The 22,207-nt window shown below is 39.3% G+C and overlaps 1 protein-coding gene across 1 annotated transcript in view; it reads left to right on the top strand.

The window, feature by feature from the left end:
* slc9a3.1 (solute carrier family 9 member A3, tandem duplicate 1) overlaps positions 1 to 20,714 on the top strand; it is a 68,635-nt gene extending 47,921 nt beyond the window's left edge. The window contains exons 12-16 of the mRNA XM_010900880.5: positions 1,562 to 1,682; positions 3,519 to 3,689; positions 3,791 to 3,845; positions 18,029 to 18,106; positions 18,922 to 20,714. Coding sequence (XP_010899182.1) covers positions 1,562 to 1,682; positions 3,519 to 3,689; positions 3,791 to 3,845; positions 18,029 to 18,106; positions 18,922 to 19,226 — 730 coding nt within the window. The 3' untranslated portion in view covers positions 19,227 to 20,714. The remainder of the gene's footprint in view (positions 1 to 1,561; positions 1,683 to 3,518; positions 3,690 to 3,790; positions 3,846 to 18,028; positions 18,107 to 18,921) is intronic.
* The last annotated feature ends 1,493 nt before the right edge of the window (positions 20,715 to 22,207 follow it).

A 22,207-nucleotide genomic window follows, 5' to 3' on the forward strand; every position in this document is an offset into this window, starting at 1 on the left:
CTCGACATTAGATCATTGTGTCACTCATTAACATCACACCAAGGTTGAATATTTTGCTAGATGCCATTAAGCATTGTATTAAACTGACTAACGTTTTTTATTAAGTTTACCTCCTCCACAAATAGCATCTATGAAATGTATGGCTTTTGCCAGTGACCATTTTAACAACTTATTAGCCAGTATTATGTGTAGTCATAAGATCTGAGCTATTTCTAGCGAGACTGAATGTGAACTTAACACAGCCAAAGCTATTTCATGGCACAAAACTAAAACGTTTCTTTTGTGAATGACATAGATTCAATAACTACCAATATAGGTGATGATAACTGACTTTTTTGTCAAAAGAATCACCCAAGGGGTTTTAGCCTATATTACCCCAGAAGTCATGCATAGAAATAGTCGCAATGTAATTGAACAGTTTTATTTCAGGCTTACAATAACTTATCTACAGAAGGTTGTATTTCGAAAATACACCAGAAATAGTCGCAATATAACCATGAACAATTTTATGGTTTACACAGCTACAGCAAAGTTTTCATCTATTCAGAACAAATCCTAATGCATAATTTGCTTTTACTGTAACGAGATTCAAACTTGAGACCTATCACGTCTAACAACGACGCTATTTAACAAGGCTTGCTCGCTCGCTCCCTCCGTCCCTCCCTCCCTCCCTTTAATGCATATTTAAATATTATAATATTTATGCTATTTTTTTAAATTAATTTGCAAACATTCTAATGCAGATTGATGAAGAATACATTTTTTATCAATTTTAGAATAAGACTGTAACATGATAAAAATGTGGAAAGTGAAAGAGTTTGAACACCCATGCACTGCATTCTGGTCATGCATCGGACAGCGTGAATGGTGTTATTGTCAGCAAACATTCCTTCACTCACTGTGCTATTGCAACTCTTTCTGTCAGGCAAGGTAAAAGGCAACAGAGGCTGAAGAATCTGACTGTTGACACTTTTCAGTTGAAGCAATTTATCAAATCTATTAAATTCCCAGATTCAAACCCCTATGAATAACTATTTTAGGGAGTAAAAAGTACCAACGATGGGTGGTAAACTAGCTAGTATCCTCCCATTTATCAGTATAACGTAAAGGCCAACTTTCACCCCAAAAAACTACAGCTTTAAATTGTATAATTTATTTAAGGCACATAAAGCTAAACAAATGTATGAAGAAAACTACAAAAGTGCTGTTCTTTACAAATCTTCAGTCTAAAATGCATAAGGTAAAAAATTTCATTAAAATATTTTCTTGTCATTCAAGATGTTTAACTTCGTTAATTACATTGTAATTACAATTACACAAATAATTTAATAAAACATTTCTCACTATTTTATGATCATAAAATGCTTAAATGTGTGCAATGAAAGCATTATATGTAGTCAAAGTAAATTGAAAGAGCAGTTAGGATAGACACTTTTGCTAACTGTTTTGTAGTGCTCCTTTTTGCTCCACAGCTTGATGATAGTCTAGTACATGTTTTATTCTGTCCTCCAGTGGCTAGCAAAATACCGACAGTGAACATGTTATGTTTCTTTCCTTCTAGGCGGGACAGTGTGCCTTCTGTCAGCCTGAATATGCATGAGCAGGACCAGAAGATGAGGGAGTCGGAAGACTTTAATGCACACCATTTACTGCAACAGCACTTGTATAAGGGCAGGAAACAGGTAATGTTAAAGACAATTGAATTGTGATTTCCTGTACCCAAATGAAGCCTAGTCCTAAACCTGGAGAACGCATCCCCTCCAACACGTAAGGATTTTGGTATAGACGTCCTAGTATACAAGGCAGCTTGTCAAATACCAAAATGGCATCAGATGTGCTTTAGAAGACACATATTTTGGCATTCCTGAGTTTGCTAAGAATTGCTAGGATGATTCATGGCTTGGATTTCACTGTGGAAATTAAGGATGAATATTGGGTAAACATAAAAAGAAAAACCTGCTTTTAGTCTAGAATTAGTCTTATGTGTATTTCACATAAACCCTGTTTTAGGGTTCAACACCAATAAAAACCACAGCTCTGCTTAGTTACCTACTTTCAATTATTCTAAAATCACCTGGATTAAAACTTTAATTGGCATTAAAATGTAAGCTTGATCCAGAGATTTTATTAGGCCTAAATTAGAGACAATTCCTCAGAACAGGCCCATAAAAGCCCACAAGATTGTGCCACCATCTAATACCCTTTAATTAGAGCAACTAGAGCATGTGTATGCAGAAATCTTGCAGTTAGCTGTATCATTGGGAGACCAGGGGTTGAATCTGGGTGTCAGATTAGTCCATGGGTCATACAGAAGGTGGTGAAATTGTCTTTCCAGATCTCTCAGGAATCAAGGCTTTCATTTACTTCTACAAAGGTGGATTGGGCAGAAACTGAAGAGTTTGGATAGAGTTTATAGAGTCTCCTCTGATTATACCTAGACAATATACTGCAGTGTACACAACATTCTGTGGAGTTGAGTTCCTATAGACAATGTGTCCTTTTTCATAAGAGCAGCAAGGGCAGATGTGAGGGACAAAAGCCTGGTTTGAGTAATTTTTGCTCATGAAAGCATTAGTCATTACTCTTTAAATACCTGCGGTATGCTGGGGGAAATGTGTGGTGGAGTTACTCTACAGGTTCAAACTCCCATGACATAGTACTGTCCAGCCCAGTTAACAAAGGCGTTGGTAAGTAGGCAGGGAGAAGGGACGCTACTTAAGTTATCAAAAGTAACCAAAGTGTTTAGTAATTTTGCACTACGCCTATTTGTGTAGATAACATGTCTTGGCATAGCATATCTGGTGTGTCAGACTTAGTTGTCCACATTACACTGCTCAAGTGCTGGCTTTTCATGTAGTGTGACCAGTCAAGATGCTTAAGGGATAATAGTTAATTAGTTTGTTTGTGAAGCAGTGGTCCTAAATTCAATCTAAACCAGATTGAGAATCTTGGTATCACTTTATTTGGCAGGATAGATTTAATTAGGTTATTTCCAGGAAACAACATTGAAACAAAGAGGAAACAACTAGGTTACAACATGGCAACTACACATCAATAGTAAGCATGTTTCTGCGGAAAATAGTAGCTAACTGCTAGGGAAGTTGTTGGGATCCTAGTCTGTATTTTTCATAGGAATGTCAAGTTACAAAAGAGTGAGACACTTTTTCAAGAGATATAAATATGTTTTTAGTACCTTACCTTGTCCTTCTGCACAAGATTCAGGGCAAATTAAAAACGTGAACAAACATTCTGAAAACACCCAAATGCATCCCTTTAAAAGCTGCAAAGTTGTCAAAAGAATGATGTATCTATAACAGATGTTGTGTTCTAGAAAATACCACCAATCACTGTTTGATGTTGTCTCTATTTGTTTCTGTACCAACAAGCTAGTTACAATCCTTTTACTTTTTGTTTCCTTTGAAACATTTTCTCCTGAATCTTGTTAATCCACAATTGGTGATACATAGATAACCCTTCCGGTTTAAACATTCTCTTCCCCTTATTCCTTAACCCAACAGAGGCACACATACAGTCGGAAGCAGCCTGTTGTCAACAGGGATGAGGATGAGGTGCAAGAAATCTTCCAGAGAACAATGAGGAGCCGTTTAGAGTCCTTCAAGTCTGCCAAAATGGGTGTTGCTCAACCTAAGAAAATAACCAAACATTCAAAGAAAGATCAGACAGAAAAGGCAAGTTGCTGCACCATACCCACCCCACCCCCTTGTCATCATAGCCATTTTCTTAAAGATAATGTGATGATTTATTTTTTGTATTTCTGTGTCAATTTTAGATGTCAAATGGAAAACCTGCAGATGACAGTAAAATCCATTCTTATGGGGATGAAGGTAATTTCTCTTTTTTGCATTATAAGACAAAGTTGAGGGGAGGGTTGTCCTTAAATAACAGTGGTGCTTAGCCTTATTTCTTATGTTTTGTTTGTACGTATTCATAGGTGGCACATTTCCCAAAACATTTTGGGAATTTCATTTTTGTACTGATGTCTGACTGAATATTCCACTCAGTGCATCCTCATTGAGCCCTGATGCAGATTAATTTGTAGTACATTACTGTAGCTTGAAAATACAATACCATTTCTGAAGAAAGTTAAATAATTAGTAAGAAAATGTTTTGACCTAGTTTTAATTTTTGCAGATTGACTGTAGATGTGTAATGTTACCTAGCTAGCTAAAATCAGAATCAGGAAGAGTTTTATTGCCAAGTAAGGTTCACAACAAACAAGGTATTTGTTCTGGCCGTTGGTGAAACAATTTATACAAAAGGAATAAGGGAAATGAAAACAAATAAGAATAGTGGACTGAGCATAAGAATAGTTGACTGTGCATTCATAAATTACAAAAAAATATACAGTTATGCTGATCATGCCTTTATTTACGGATTGTGATCATGTGAAGCAATTTATAATCACATAGGTGTTTGGCTCCTTTTTAAATCATAATGATAACAGAAATCACCCAAATGGCCCTTATGGAAAGTTTACATACCCTTGAATGTTGGGCCTTGTTACACAAGGTGTGAATGGCAATTAAAGGTGAATTTCCCACACCTGTGGCTTTTTAAATTGCAATTAGTGTCAGGGTATAGTCAGTGAGTTTGTTAGCTCTACTGTGGATGCACTGAGCAGGCTAGATACTGAGCCATGGGGAGCAGAAAAGAACTGTCCTGCGTAACAAGGTAATGGAACTTTATAAAGATGGAAAAGGATATAAAAAGAGATCCAAAGCCTTGCAAATGCTAGTCAGTACTGTTCAATCTCTTATTAAGAAGTGGACATTTCAGGGATCTCTGCAACCAAGCCAAGGTCAGGTAGATCAAGAAAGATTTCAGTCAATACTGCCAGAAGAATTGTTCAGGATACAAAGAAAAACCCACCGGTAACCTCAGGAGAAATACAGGCTGTGCTGGAAAAAGACGGTGTGGTTGTTTCAACAAGCACAATATGACAATACTTAAACAAAAATGAGCTGCATGGTGGAGTTGCCAGAAATAAATCTTTACTGTGCCAATGCCACAAAAAGGCCCAGTTACAGTATGCCTGACAACACCTTGACACGCCTCACAGATTCTGGCACACTGTAATTTGGAGTGACGAGACCAAAATAGAGCTTTATGGTCACAACCATAAGCGCTATGTTAGGAGAGGGGTCAACAAGGCATATAGTGAACAGAATACCATCCCCACTGTGTAGCATGGTGGTAGCTCACTGATGTTTTGGGAGTGTGTGAGCTCTAAAGGTACAGGAAATCTTGTGAAAATGTATGGCAAGATGAATGCAGCATGTTATCACAAAATACTGGCAGACAATTTGCATTCTTTTGCACGAAAGCTGCACATGGGACATTCTTGGACTTTCCATTAAGACAATGAACGTAAGCACAAGGTCAAGTTGACCCTACAGTGGTTACAGCAGAAAAAGGCCATCACAGTCTCCTGACTGTCATCGAGCCACTCTGGGGAGATCTCAAACGTGCGGTTCACACAAGACAACCAAAGACTTTGTATGACCTGGAGGCATTTTTACAGCTATACCACCTGTAAGAATTCGGGGCCTCATAGAAAATTATTACCAAAGAGAGGATGCTGTCAGTGATGCTAAAGAGGCCAATACACAGTATTAAGAACTAAGGGTATCCAGACTTCTGAACAGGGGTCAGTTAATGTTTTTCCTTTGTTGCCATGGTTTGTTTTCTGATTGTGCCATTCTGTTATAACCTACAGTTGAATATGAATCCCATAAGAAATAAAAGTTCTCTGCACATGTTTTCCCTGCTTAATCATGTTTTCTTTACAAATGGTATATACAGCTCTGTAAAAAATTACAAGACCACTGCAACTTTTTCTTTCCTTTCCCAAAAAGTTGAAAAGGAAGGCTTTGAGTGAGGAACAGAAGGGTTAAAATTAAGAGACCACTGCAAATTAAATGCTTCTGTTCCTCACTCAAAACCTTCCTTTTCAACTTTTTTGGAAAAGAAAGAAAAAGGTGCAGTGGTCTCTTAATTTTTTCCAGAGCTGTATATTACCATTTTCCCAGGGTAAGAACAAGGTGCAAGATTTTGTCCAGTTGAGGGTTGTGTATGTGGGGAGGGGTTATAGATTTGTCCAGTTGAGGGTTGTATATGTATGTGGGAAAGGGTTATAGATTTGTCCAGTTGATGGTTGAGTGTGTATGTGGGGAGTGGGCTGTAGTCAATTTGGTTCTGGGGTCATGTTCATGTGGCCTATGCTGTAGAAAAGAAACAGTTCTTGTGGCAAAGGCTTTGGTCTTGATAGGCCCTCAACCTTCTTCCAGAGGGGAGGGCTCTGAACAGTCAATTTCCAGGGTGAGAGGGATATGCCCCAATCATTTCTGCTCGTCTCTGCATCCTGGATGTGTGTAGATTTTGTAGAGACAGCAGATTTCAGTCAATCACCCTCTCTGCAGAGCAGATGATGCGCTGCGGCCTACCCTTGACTTTGGCAGTGGCTGCAGTGTATCAGACAGTGAAAGAGAAAGTCAGGATGGTCTCTATGATGGCAGTATAGAAATGCACCATTATAGTCATTGGCAGGTTGAACTTTTTCAGCTACCGCAGGAAGCACATCCTCTGCTGTGCCTTCTTTGTAAGAGAGGTGATGTTCAGCTCCCACTTGAGGTCCTTTGCGATGGTGGTGCCCAGAAAGCAGAAGGACTGGGGAGCCACCCACGGCAATGGGGGGAAGGGCATCTGGGCTTCTCCTGAAGTCCTCTATTATCTCGGCTGTCTTTAGGGTGTTGAACTCCAACTTATTCTGACTGGCTCATCTGACTGACTCGTCTCAATCAAAAATAAGTCCAATGAGTTTTGAGGGGGTGTTCCAGTTTAAACTTCCTACTTGGAACTGAGAAATTCCGACCTCTGAGTACAAATGGAACGCGCCATTAACCACCCTGTGTTAGCCACCTGGTGTTAGCCACCTAGAGTTAGCCACCCTGCGTTAGCCACCTAGCCTTGAGCCTCCTGAGTAAAATCTAAAATCCTCTTCCTCAAACGTCACACGCAGTGGCCAAAATGATATGTCACCAGGGTTAAATTCCTAATACCATTAACTTTAAATGGGAAAAGATTTAGCTTGTTAAGCTGATTAATCTCTGGCTTCATTAATTAAAACAATTGCAAACAATGAGTGTCTCAGTTACCTAATTTAGTGATTAACATATCCAGAAAGTTTAATGTATTTGGCAGATTTTTTGAACATTTCTTAAAATCAGTGAGGTTTATAGCGCCACCATGAGAGCTAGCTGTTTGTTACTTTCAAGGTTCGTTCCTGGCCTTGGGGTTTATCTGTAAAGCAAGTAGCATCTTTCTAGGATAATCCTTTTAGTATTTATAGAGGCCACATTGTTTCAAAATGGAGGAAATATTTAGGAAAATTTAGGAAAAAAGACCACAGAGACTTTTTTGGTCATCATGAGAAGGGGCATATCTGGAACTTTGGTTGCATGTCTCTAAAAACATTCGGTTAATGAGATATGAGGTTAACTTTTTACATTTTGACTGAGTGCTACTGTGTCACCATGAGGTGTATCGGTACCATAATGGCAACAGTCCTTCGGTCCTTGGCCGTTTCCAATCAAGTTTGAAGCATTTTGAACCAGAGGGGAATGAGCTATGGGCCTCTGAAAATGGCCCTGGAGAGGAATAATAACAATTAAAGCTGCAAGCAGTATTTAGCGGGTTTAAGCATTGAAGCTATTAATAGCTGGAATAAAAAAATAAAAGCTACTTACATCCATTGTTGCAAGCAATACACACGTTTTCTTCTCCTATAGCGCCCCCTTGTGGCCAACTTAAAACATAATTAACACAAAATAAAATCATAACCATGATCATGTGTAGCAAATGTAGTCTCACTGAGTGGAAAAGACCAAAATATATTTTGTAATGGCTATTATGCCGTCACTGGCCAAACGGAATTTACTTGCATGTTTAATTGCAATAGTTTTCAGGACATTTACCTCAGTTGGTATTATTATAAAATGTTCTGCCTCAGATAAATATGGATACATCAAGAATCTGACACTATCAGAGCAGTACAACACCTTAAGCACCAAACAATGTAACTAGGTAGTTGTTGGAATTTTTTTGAATGTAGTACATGTAGCCTAATTGTATGGTAAATATAACTGAATGGAATTTTCAGTCTTCTCCAGTGCAGAGCATATTAATGAATTCAGCTTTTGCTGGTTGTAAGTTTATGATGGGCTAAGAACAGATAATCATTATCTTTGTCAAAGGTATGTTTACTTAAGTATGTGTATCAACATCAATGATTGAGCAAACTTAGATTTTTGTTTAATTTTAATGATCTAAAAACTATTACAGATGGCAACAATATAGCCAACACCTTTCCAGATTTTATTTTATTTGGAAAATACCCTCCCTATACTTAATGTAAAAATATGTGGATTTTGGTAGGGCATGGGCATAGGCATAAATCATTGGTTCTAATGTTCATGTCACCAGAATGATTTAAGGTAAACCAATGCTAGTTTAGACAGAGACTCTTTTAGCATTTATTTTTGATGAAATAATCATGGAAACATTGCATTCCACTAAACATTTGCTTATATTAGCAAGTCATTGTTCAAATAAAAAAAGAGAATTAGCTTAGCTATATGAGCATAGATTACCTACTAAGGCTTGAAAGCATGACACCATCCCTAAATGGTCAAATTATTATTAGCTAAACCGTACGTTATATTGATCATGTCACCAGAATGTTTTTTGAAGGACTATCGTTAGATTAAACTAAATATATTTCCATTAGCTAACATTACTAGCTAGATATCAACAATAGAGCTAACTAGTCTGCTAGGTTGCATTCCACTAAATATTTGCCTATAGTAGCAAGTAATTGTGCAAATGGAAACAGTGGATTAATTAGCTACTGAGGCTGGAATTCATAACACCCTATCTAAAAGGCAAATTATTAATAGCTAAACTGTGAGATATTATATTAATGTCATCAGAATAATTTTAGAGTAACTAACCAGACTCCTAATAAAAGCAACTAGCTGCTAATTAATGAGCCAATGTGAATTCCATGTACAGTATAGTGTGTTGCTTTGGGGGTTGAAGAAAGACAAAAATATATATATATATATTTGCGGGATGAAACACAGTGCCCCATGATTTCACATTATATTTGTAATTTTACAGACTCTCCTGAGGATTACGTACAACACATTCACTGCGGTACTGAAGAGTTTTTCTGCAAAAGATATCACTTGTACATTATATTAGAGGGATGGAAAATATAAGGCCTTTACACACAGCATTGTCCCAGGCTAAGACTGGCTCCAGGTCAGCTTAGGCTGCGTTCAAAAAAGTTTGTCAACCCTAGCCTAATGATTCACACTAGTCCTGGGATAATGGACAAATACAACACAATACCATTTTGCATTCTATGATAAGCTGCAAATGTTGCGTTCTCTCTGACATGCGAAGAATGTTACTGCTTTCTCATAACTACGCAAAGAAAGAGAAAACATTAGTCAACCTTAATTATTTTGACATATTTGCTGGATTTACATCCAAAGCAAGCTGCAATAACTACTTTTCTAAGATAGAGCAGGTGTACTGAAACGACAAATATTTGCAGAGTGAAAGGACCAAAACATACGAAGCTGTTGGTAATGGTGCACATCACAAGCATATGTAAATTAAGTGAAAGGGCAGCTTTTGTGATTGGACAATAAACGTTCTATGGTTTGTTTTTTACCCTGTTTCACACTGGTTATTTTGTCACAATTCTTCTGGAGCTAGCCCTGAAAGGTCGGTGCTAACACTGCTCCAGAGCATGGCCAGCTAGCCCTAGGCTAAGGTTGGTGCTTTCCCACTTCAAATTATGCGAGTGTGAACATTTGCTTAGCCCTGGGCATAGGAGGCCCTTAGCCCAGGGCTTAAGATGCTCTTAGACCTAGGCTAAGATGCAGTGTAAACACATCTAGTGTGGTTGGATGTGTTACACAATCAATCCCCAAAGCAAATGAGCTCAAGCAAATAAAAAACAATAACATAAAAATAGGATTTTTATATTAGATCATGTTCTCTCAATTAGCTTATATAGGCTCTAACCATTTCTTCTGTGCTCCACCATATAATATTCTTTAACCTATCTAAGTTTTATTCAAATTGTAATTTTGTTTGATTTATCATTTCCCCCACATAGTTAATCCATTTGAAAATGTAGCCTACACAACACAATTCACAGACTCACCACAGACATTCATTTTGAAGGCAACATCAACAACAATCTGAAGTCTTATTGTTGCTGACTAATCTCTAAAGTAGAGTGTTACTGTTGCTCCCAAATATTAAATAAATAATAGGGCTGCAAGTATAGAGCGGTATAGTTGTTTTTAACGGTTTAATTAGTGCAATTCGTTTAATACCAACTCCTTTACACGAATGGTACACAACCAGTTGCATGGATATCGTGGAGGTAGTAACAGCTGGCCACAATCAATGACATCAATTTTCTAACTAGAGTTGATATCGGTATACCCCTATATCCGCATCTCAGTGTATTGTCTAAGCCCATATAGCGTAATTTCATTGACAAAGTAATCATCCCCTCTTGAAAGTCATTAGCCACTGCACAACTTTTGTAGATGGCAGCTAGATTTTATCTACTACCTTGCTGGTTAAAACAAACTATTAGCTGGATACCGTACTAACCTGCTTACCGGTCAAGTTGATATAGGTCAGTAACCAAAACAAACGTGTTGGACATGCATTTGATATCCAAAGTGGGGCACTTTATCCGTACCAATAACGATTAGTAACTTCAGCACAATGGATGCAAATCTAATATTCTTAGCATGTATGGCTGCCTAATCCTATGGGCTATTAGGCTATTGTCATTCGACGTAACCATCCCATATTCACAATGACAGTGGATTAAAGTGATTTAACAAGAGGATTACAACACTAGTAATAACTTAATCATGAAGTATGGCGAATGAAACCATCAGGGATGTACATTACCATTACGCAGTATGACAGGATGCAGCAAAACAAATATACATCGCAAAGCCCAAATCAACGACATTACAGGTACCAAAGAAATAAGAACGTTCTCATAATAACAATGTTCCTTCGATGCTGTAAGATAGGTGTAATTTTCGTAGTTGATCGATTGAAAGTGCCACACAAATCCTCTCACACAAATCCTTTCCCTGGTTCCTCGCAATTTCCATGTTTTCCCAAAAAAGGCTTTGCCAGTAAATCCGCCACCAAATGCATTTCTTCTCCTCTATTGTGAGTTAAAAAGACAACAGGGCTCAGTACAAATCTAAACAAAAAACCTAACTCAAAGCATTACATCTAACAATCTAAACCTCACTAAAGAAAGAAAATAAATCTTAAATGTTCCTGCATTACGTGCTAACTAGTTTTACCTCAGTTAGGTAGCTAGCTCTCCGATCACACCACCTGAAAAATGCGCATGCAGCCAAGCAAGAAGGCTGCTACGTGCCAAAGAACAGTCACAATATGGCGAACTCGAAATCCGATTGGTTGAAGAATATGACAATCAACAACCTCCTCCCCATTTGCTTCAACAGAAGATGGGATTAACTCGAAATTCTATAGGTCTCAGCATAGATTTTCACCCGGAGACAGCACATCTGATTGGATAAAAGCTCTGATTTATCTGAGCTGCACTGGAAACAGCACAACTGAGGGAAAGAAAAGCAATGGAACTACGTCAGTAGATTGATGGCAACAAACGTTGTAAAATAAATCTAGCTTTAATGAAAATATATATACAATTATTAAAATATCATATCACTAGGCCAGCGAAAAATATCTTATTGTATACCAAATTATAACTTTATCAGGTCGTCAATGTTTTGTAATTACTAGCGACATAAAATGTTAACTAGCATGTTATTAATGACCATTTCTGAAATTTCCGCCGTAGTAAAAAAATACAAACACATTCCCAATTATCGTCTACCTTACTATTTTGTTCAATTGTCTTATATTTCATTATAGTTTTTATTGATGTTGCAAATGTCAGACTAGAGAGTTTTACCTACCTTACTTGTCGTCCGGTAAAGAAAAAAGACTGATCAACTTAACATTACATGATGTCTGGTCTGCCGCATATGTGGTATTTCACGATTTGAAACTTGTCTGCTAAAGATTGTTTATCAAACAAAGTCAGATACAGGTGACAAGATGAGTGACTCAGAGACAGGAAGGTAATCAAGATTTGAACTTCCGGTCAAATTGGTGAATCGTCTTGTTCAACCATCTTTGATCGCAGAGACATTTGGTCATTAATTAGCCAAACAAGCGCAACATAACCTTCATAAAGGTGTTTTTCACTGATCGGATTTGTCCATTATTAAATATGCAAAAATCGGGAAAAACTGCAAAATAGGCAGTGTATCAAATACTTCTTCTCCCCACTGTATTTATGTGTAAAACCACGCCCCTGCCCATGTTCATCTGTCAATGGCGGCCATGTTTTTTAACATACTAACATACTTTTGAAGATTATCGTCCATAGATGCCAAATATCTCAGTGCGTGAAGATCAGATATTTGTTGCCAGAGAAGTAACTTTTTTTGTGTCATCATCATCATCATCTTCTTCCGCTTCATCCGGGGCCGGGTCGCGGGGGCAGCAGTCTAAGCAGGGATGCCCAGACTTCCCTCTCCCCAGACACTTCCTCCAGCTCTTCCGGGGGGACACCGAGGCGTTCCCAGGCCAGCCGGGAGACATAGTCCCTCCAGCGTATCCTAGGTCTTCCCCGGGGTCTCCTCCCGGTGGGACGGGACCGGAACACCTTCCCTGGAAGGCGTTCCGGAGGCATCCGAAACAGATGCCCAAGCCACCTCAGCTGACCCCTCTCGATGTGGAGGAGCAGCGGCTCTACTCTGAGCTCCTCCCGGGTGACCGAGCTTCTCACCCTATCTCTAAGGGATCGCCCAGCCACCCTGCGGAGAAAGCTAATTTTGGCCGCCTGTATCCGGGATCTTGTCCTTTCGTTCATGACCCAAAGCTCATGACCAAAGGTGAGAGTAGGAACATAGATTGACTGATAAATTGAGAGCTTCGCCTTGCGGCTCAGCTCTTTCTTCACCACGACAGACCGATACATCGACTGCATTACTGCAGAAGCTGCAACGATCCATCTGTCAATCTCCTGTTCCATCCTTCCCTCACTCGTGAACAAGACCCCTAGATACTTAAACTCCTCCACTTGAGGCAGGCACTCTCCACTTCGCCTTGCGGCTCAGCTCTTTCTTCACCACGACAGACCGATACATCGACTGCATTACTGCAGAAGCTGCACCGATCCATCTGTCAATCTCCTGTTCCATCCTTCCCTCACTCGTGAACAAGACCCCTAGATACTTAAACTCCTCCACTTGAGGCAGGCACTCTCCACTTCGCCTTGCGGCTCAGCTCTTTCTTCACCACGACAGACTGATACATCGACTGCATTACTGCAGCAGCTGCACCGATCCATCTGTCAATATCCCGTTCCATCTTTCCCTCACTCGTGAACAAGACCCCTAGATACTTAAACTCCTCCACTTGAGGCAGGCACTCTCCACCAACCTGAAGTGGGCAAGCCACCCTTTTCTGACTGAGGACCATGGCCTCGGATTTGGAGGTTGCCCAGGTTGCTCTGATAGTGGCCTTCTGCATTGTTGGGTCTGGCGTATCGCATCTTCCTCTTCACAATACCCCATAGATTTTCTATAGGGTTAAGGTCAGTCGGGTTTGCTAGCCAATTAAAGAAAAGGGATACCATGGTCCTTAAACCAGGTACTGGTAGCTTTGGCACTGTGTGCAGGTGCCAAGTCTTGTTGGAAAATGAAATCTGCATGTCCATAAAGTTGGTCAGCAGCAGGAAGCATGAAGTGCTCTAAAACTTTCTGGTAGACAGCTGCGTTGACCTTGGACCTCAGAAAACACAGTGGACCAACACCAGCAGATGACATGGCACCCCAAACCATCACTGAATATGGAAACTTTACACTGGACTTCAAGCAACATGGATTATGTGCCTCTCCTCTCTTCCTCCAGACTCTGGGACCTTGATTTCCAAAGGAAATGCAAAATGTACTTTCATCAGAGAACATAACTCAGCAGCAGTCCAGTCCTTTTTGTTTTTAGCACAGGCGAGACACTTCTGACGCTGTGTCTTGTTCAAGAGTGGCTTGACACAAGGAATGCGACAGCTGAAACCCATGTCTTGCATACATCTGTGCATGGTGGTTCTTGAAGCACTGACTCCAGCTGCAGTCCACTCTTTGTGAATCTCCCCCACATTTTTGAATTAGTTTTGTTTCACAGTCCTCTCCAGTGTGCGCTTATCCCTATTGCTTGTACACTTTTTTCTACCACATCTTTTCCTTCCCTTTGCCTCTTTATTAATGTGCTTGGACACAGAGCTCTGTGAACAGCCAGCCTCTTTAGCTATGACCTTTTGTGTCTTGCACTCCTTGTGCAAGGTGTCAATGGTTGTCTTTTGGACAGCTGTCAAGTCAGCAGTCTTCCCCATGATTGTGTAGCCTACAGAACTTGACTGAGAGACCATTTAAAGGCCTTTGCAGGTGTTTTGGGTTAATTAGCTGATTAGAGTGTGGCACCAGGTGTCTTCAATATTGAAACTTTTCACAATATTTCTGAGATACTGAATTTGGGGTTTTCATTAGTTGTCAGTTATAATCATAAAAATTTAAAGAAATAAGTACTTGAAATATATCGGTCTGTGTGGAATGAATGTATAAATTGTACAAGTTTCACTTATTGAATGGAATTTCAGAAATAAATTGACTTTTTGATGATATTCTAATTTTATGACCAGCACCTGTATATATTCTGGGGTATGCATGGATAAATTACCTCTGTCCATAGATAAAAATCGGACAATGTCTTCTATAGGAGTAGATTTTAAGTGTTTATCACATATTCAAAATGTCAGAAAACCATCAAGGCGGAGGTAATGGTTTTCAATGGCAAATATATTCCCTGTGAGGACATGGAGTTATCCACAGTTTTTTCAGTCTCTATGTCAAATGGAGTAAGTGGCGTGAACTTCTAATAGATGTCTGGCTCAGCATTGACCCTGTGTGATCAGTCGGAAAATGCTTGCACTTGGTATGTCCTTTCATGGTTCTGAACATGCGTAGTAAGTGTTATTATAATATGATCAACAGTGTTTCATTAATATGCTTATAAGTGCCAAACCACGCCCACTGGAAGGTTTATTGGTCAACAGTGGGCACATCTTTTGACATACCGGTTTGGCTTACACATCTTTTACAGACCTTGGTCTAAATATCTTAGTATGTGAAAATTGGACATTTGGTGCTAAAGGAGTAGCATTTCAACATGTGTATCTAGTTGGATTATAATACGATTAACGGTTGCTCAAAAATATGCCTATATGTACAAAACCACACCCAGTTGAAAGTTTGTTTAATTGCAACCAATTTTTTCACATACAGGCTTGCCTTATACATCTTTTACAGACCATGGTCTAGAGAAACCAAATATCAAAGGATGTGAAGATCAGACATTTAGTGTTATAGTGTCCTATATTCACCCAAGTTATTGTGGGAAGCTTGTGGAAGGCTACCTGAAACATTTGACCTAAGTCAAAGGCAATGCTACCAAATACCAATTGAGTGTATGTAAGCTTCAGACTCTGGGAATGTGATGAAAGAAATAAAAGCTGAAATAAATCATTCTCTCTACTATAATTTGGACATTGCATATTCTTAATATAAAATGGTGATCTAACTGACCAAACACAGGGACTTTTTTCTAGGATTAAATTGCTGATTAAATTGTGAATTAAATGTATTTGGTTAAGGTGTATGTAAACTTCTATGCACCATATGACAAGATACATCACTAATGAGCTGGTGGCTAAGCAACAACACCATAGACTAAGCTCAATTACTTTGTACTCGACCTGTAAAAATACTGAAACAAAGACAGTATCCAGTCAAGAAGCCAAATGTACAGTACTCGCGAAACATTTGCACACACCTACTCATTCAAGGGTATTTCTTTATGTTTAGTATTTTACACAGTCTAGAATAATAGTGAAGACATCAAAACTAATATCATGTATGGAATAATGTAGTAACCAGTAGTGTTAAACATACAATAAATTTATATTTTAGATTCTTCAAAGTAGTCACCCTTTGCCTTGATGGCAGCTCTCCACACTATTAGCATTCTTTCTACTGGCTTTATAAGGTACCTATAATGCTTTTCCAACAGTCTTGACCGAGTTCCCACATATGCTAAGCATTTGTTGGCTGCATTTCCTTCACTCTGCGGTCCAACTCATCCCAAAACATCTCAATAAGATTGAGGTCTGGTGATTGTGGAGGCCAGTATAGAGATGCTGCAGCACCAAATGCTCTAAATAGATTTGAACTTAGTCCTTCCACATGAGAGGCACTGTCTTTAACCACTACGCGACGGCATTACACATTTCAGCAGTTGCTAGATTCCATTGAGGATTGTGTTAAACTGACTAAAGTTTCATATTAAGTATTAAGTTTACCACCACATAGCGTCTATGAACTGTATTGCTTTTGTCACTGGCCGTTTTAACTACTTATTAGCCAGTAATAGGCTTACTAGTATCTACTAACTTCCTAGGAATAATCATAAGAATTGAGCAATTGCTAGCGAGACTGAAGATGAACTATTCCATGCCAGAAACAGTCGCAATATAACCGTATACAGTTTCAGTTAAGGCTTACTATAACGTAACTACGTTGTTAAGCCATCAAATACTTTGAAAATCCACCAGAAACAGTCGCAATATAACCATAAACTGTTTTATTTCAGGCTTACTATAATGTAGATAATGTAGATACTAACGGTTTTAGCCAGCGAAGGTTTCGTCTATACAGAATAATTCACAATGCATACTTTGCTTTGCCTGCGAGGAAATGCGACCTCAGGACCTATAGTTTACAAGTCTGCTTCTGTAAACACTACGCTAATTAACAAGGGGTAGTCAGTCAGTCGCTCGCTCACTCACTCGATTGCTCACTCACTCACTAAGACACATTCGCTCTTCTTAGCTGGCTCAGCCAACGGGAAACTAAAGATTATCTAAAAAGAGATCCTTTAAACATAATTATCTCCATTCTACACAGTACATGAAATGGACAGGACTTATCCGACATGTTTTAATAAAAGACCAGGGGTCTGGGTGGTTTTCAAAGTCTCCATTTTCAAAACACAAACTATCCAAAAGTACTCTATAATGTACAAAACTAATGGAAGGCTGTCAAGAAAGGGGGGGTGGGGAGGCTATTTGCCTCACACATCTGGTACTCTAAAAATTTGGACAGGGTTGGCAGGTCTGTTTTTGTTTTGTACTGATTATTTCATCATTGATATGTTATAGACCTAAAATTATAAATAAACTATTCATTAACCCATTAAAACCCATTAACGCTTTATTGCAAAATATGAGCCCAGGTAAATATATACAGAAAAATCGTCTTCACCATACACAAATGCCTAAAGCTCTCCAAAATGCCGTTCCAATTGGTATTGATTATTCTTGAAAGGCTTGTTATATCCTGACTTAAATTAACTTGAAAATCTATGACATTTGCTGATAAAAATCCCCAAATAAGTTCACTGTCCAATTTTTAGGAAATGTAACAAAAGCAATGCAGCTGTCAAGGTTGCCAAATGTTTTTCCACCTGTGTGGAAACACAGGGATTATGAAAAAACACAGGATGTTTCAATTATCAAGGCAGTGCAATTTATAACAAAGTAATGACAGTTTGACAGCTTTGCGAAAAAAGGTTGTGTAGCAGTTAGAACAATCTAATGACAACAATTTATTTTTGTTTCAAATACAGTATATTCAATACAAAACATAACAATGAAAAGTGAAATGCAAAGCCATAAAAGAGAATTAACACAGAATTAATGAACAACATAATTTATTTTTCTCTGATTTGTGATTTCTGACAGATTTTGAGTTTTCTGAAGGAGACAGTGCTGGTGATGCAGCTGGTGGTTCATTTCCCATGGCAGCCTATAAAGGCGGAGGTAAGAGAGCCTTCTTAATATCAATAAAAAAAAGTTTTTACAAAAATCTACAAAATTGCATTTGTAAAAGTCAGACAATAAAACATTCAATTACCCAACAATAACCTTTTTTGATATTAGGATATTTCATGTAAAGGACATTAACAGTGCTCTACATACTGTGCCCTCCATACAATGCCTTCCATAAATATTGGCCTTCTTGTTAAAAATTTGCAAACAAGGCTGTTGTAAGAAGGGTTTTATAAATACATTTGATTGATTGATTGATTGAAGGCTATGAACAAATGTCATTGTTATTTAGTAACTTGATTTTAAAATATAAGAAGGTAATTAGTAATACAAGAGAAATCTAAACTATACAGTGCCTTTATAAAGTATTCAGACCCCTTTCTCCACATTTTGTTGCATTGTAGACTTAATTTATACTTATTAAAGATATCAGTGCTGCCAACACAATACCCGATAAAGACAAAGCAATACTTTTTTAATTGCTTCCAATTTATTGAACATGAAAAACATACCCTTTCCCATTCTACATTTTGTCTGTATGTTCTCTACCACTAGCAGCACCATTAAAAAAAAAATGTGAATGTACTGTACTTAGTGAAGTGGCAATTCTGATTCCTATGTTTTGTATGTTTTTGGACAGTGAAGCTAAAACCTTAAATCTATTCTGTTTTGTATACAAGATAAATGATAAATGTCTTTAATAATATGATAGTAGATGATTTTGTTACTAGTTAAGGAAATGTACTTACAGTCATTTTTAATTGTAAAGTATTGTTTTACTAATTAAAATCTCCCTCCTGGTTTAGCTGGAATTGTCAACCCAGCCTACATGGCAGAGATGGACTCCAATGAACCTATGCCACCAATGCCACAGATTCCTCCATGGCTTGCTGAAGCTGGGGAGGACAGCAGCAATGTGGCCCCTTCTCAGAGGGCTCAGCTGAGACTGCCCTGGACCCCTACCAACCTCCGCCGTCTAGCTCCACTGCGTCTCAGCACCCACTCCAATGACTCCTTCCTCCTGGCTGACTCCCCGGCAACACAGGAGGGCACTGAGCCCCAACCACCACTGCCCCTACAAGATGGCCGTGGTCGAGGAACCCACATGTAGTCATCCTTTCAAAAAAAACATTTGGTGCCTTTATTCTCTAAACTTGGATCCAGGTTGTGAAGCCAACTGGTAAAAATCAAACTGCCAATATCAGACATCCTGCACATGCTTTTTAAACAAAATATCTTTGAGGGCATGTTATTTGTTGTTTAATCAGAATCCTTTATCCACAAACATTAAATTTGCAGTTTCAGTAAGCCTTGTTCTCTCCAAATAAGGCTTTCGGTGCTTGGATAATTGTCTTTTTCTTACATGTTTAGTTAATGTGAAAGAAGGACCAATTAGGAACTCTTTCATTTATTAATATAATTATTGCACCAACTCTAGGGTTTCAATAGCATAAGTTAACCTTGACACTAACTTTCCAAAATAATATACAGACTTAGGTTGTTTGGGAAAGTATTTTTGAAAGAATTTACACCTTTAAAATGTCAGCAATATGAAAAAAAATTGCCATTAAAAATATGGTTGTGGTATGGTAATCAATCATGTTCACATTATTTATGTTAAAGATTGAGAAATTATGTAAATGAAGAAAGTAAAAAGCATACCATTCTGGAACAGACCTATGTTGATGCTCAGATACTGTGGTAGACTAAGTGAGAACAAAGTCTTGAATAACACTAATCTAAAATCTGTGGTAGAGGTTGACAAAGGAGCAAATGTATTAGTTATAGTTATTGCTTTAGCCAGAGGTTAAACATTATAAGTTAGATTGCTATTATACTTTGGTTGGTAGGTGAGGGGGTTGATTCACTGGGTTAATTTAGTGGGTTGATGTGAGCCATGTGTTATAATCTTTCCTATGTGCTCCCCCTGGGCTATGATTTGATTGGTAAAAAATATTTTAGTTCTAATTTCAGATGAAAATAGTAGAGAAGTAAACTAAAATGTCATTATATTAATATCTTATATAAGTGGTTTTTGAGTGTGGTTACTGAAACACCTGTTGTTTGATTGATATAACTTATTTTTGTTGTGATTTCAGATTTGAATGGCAGAGAAGTAGAGTAAGATTTCATAACCTTGACGTTTTTGTCAAAATGTTTTGGAAAAGTGGTCGAAATAGCTTATTAGTAACAAGAATGTACTGTGAATTTGGTTTTGGTGTTATTATGATCTCCCTGTATTATGTACATAATAACAGGGAATGAATCATGAATCTAACACCAAATTAGACTGCCAAAACACTGAAAGATGAACACAGTAAAAAAGCAAACTGCTAAAAAGCAAAACTGCCAGAGGACCTGAGCAAATTTTTAAGAATTGTTCTATTTATATTTTATTTATTTAGATGCATTGTTCGCTCAGGTCCACTGTTATTATTATTGTTTTACTATTTGATGCAGCCAGTAGTTCAACCAGTAATGTAATGTCGAATTCGTTCTCTGAACTGTGTTAAATGAAATCTCTCACATTTATTTATTTTCTTTAAGCACTTTGAAATGCATATCATGTAAGCTCCATAAATAAAATTACATTTGATTTGGCCAATTTAGTAGACCAGGCTGTAAATTACTTTGAACTTTAGAAAATAAGTAGCCATATTTAAACCATGAGCGGTAGCTGGCGGTATGTTTCGGTTTGATCCTAGAAACTGGATTCGCTTGTAAAATGCAATGTCACCCCAAAAAATGTTGGGGCTAGATATTTAATGAAAGCATTCCTTAAAGTCTCTGGGAGGGGTGCTGGAAAGTGCTCCGACTGGGGACTCTATCGTTCTACTGGGGGACTTCAACGCCCACGTGGGCAACGACAGTGACACATGGAGGGGCGTGATTGGGAGGAACGGCCCCCCTGATCTGAACCCGAGTGGTGTTCAGTTATTGGACTTCTGTGCTAGTCACAGTTTGTCCATAACGAACACCATGTTCATGCATAAGGGTGTCCATCAGTGCACGTGGCACAAGGACACCCTAGGCCGCAGGTCGATGATCGACTTTGTTGTCGTCTCATCTGACCTGCGGCCGTATGTCTTGGACACTCGGGTGAAGAGAGGGGCGGAGCTGTCAACTGATCACCACCTGGTGGTGAGTTGGATCCGATGGCAGGGGAGGAAGCTGGACAGACTCGGCAGGCCCAAGCGTACTGTAAGGGTCTGCTGGGAACGTCTGGCCGAGTCTCCTGTCAGAGAGATCTTTAACTCCCACCTCCAGCAGAGCTTCGACTGGATCCCGAGGGAGGCTGGAGATATTGAGTCCGAGTGGACCATGTTCTCCACCGCCATTGTCGAAGCGGCCGCTCGGAGCTGTGGCCGTAAGGTCTCCGGTGCCTGACGAGGCGGCAATCCCCGAACCCGGTGGTGGACACCGGAAGTAAGGGATGCCGTCAAGCTGAAGAAGGAGTCCTATCAGGCCTGGTTGGCTTGTGGGACTCCTGAGGCAGCTGACGGGTACCGACAGGCCAAGCGGGCTGCAGCCCGGGTGGTTGTGGAGGCAAAAACTCGGGCCTGGGAGGAGTTCGGTGAGTCCATGGAGAAGGACTATCGGCTGGCCTCGAAGAGATTCTGGCAAACCATCCGGCGCCTCAGGAGAGGGAAACAGTGTTTACAGTAGAGGTGGGCAGCTGTTGACCTCAACTGAGGATGTCGTCTTCGTACTTCGAGGATCTCCTCAATCCCGCTGTCACGTCTTCCATTGACAAAGCAGAGGATGAGGGCTCAGAGGTGGACTCGTCCATCACCCGGGCTGAAGTCACTGAGGTGGTCAAGAAACTCCTCGGTGGCAAGGCACCGGGGGTGGATGAGATCCGCCCTGAGTACCTCAAGTCTCTGGATGTTGTGGGGCTGTCTTGGTTGACACGCCTATGCAACATCGCGTGGCGGTCGGGGACAGTGCCTCTGGGATGGCAGACCGTGGTGGTGGTCCCTCTTTTTAAGAAGGGGGACCGGAGGGTGTGTTCCAACTATAGGGGGATCACACTTCTCAGCCTCCCCGGGAAAGTCTATGCCAGGGTTCTGGAGAGGAGAATACGGCCGATAG

This window comes from Esox lucius, chromosome 10 (genome assembly GCF_011004845.1).
Source record: "Esox lucius isolate fEsoLuc1 chromosome 10, fEsoLuc1.pri, whole genome shotgun sequence".
Classification (NCBI taxonomy): Eukaryota; Metazoa; Chordata; class Actinopteri; order Esociformes; family Esocidae; genus Esox; species Esox lucius.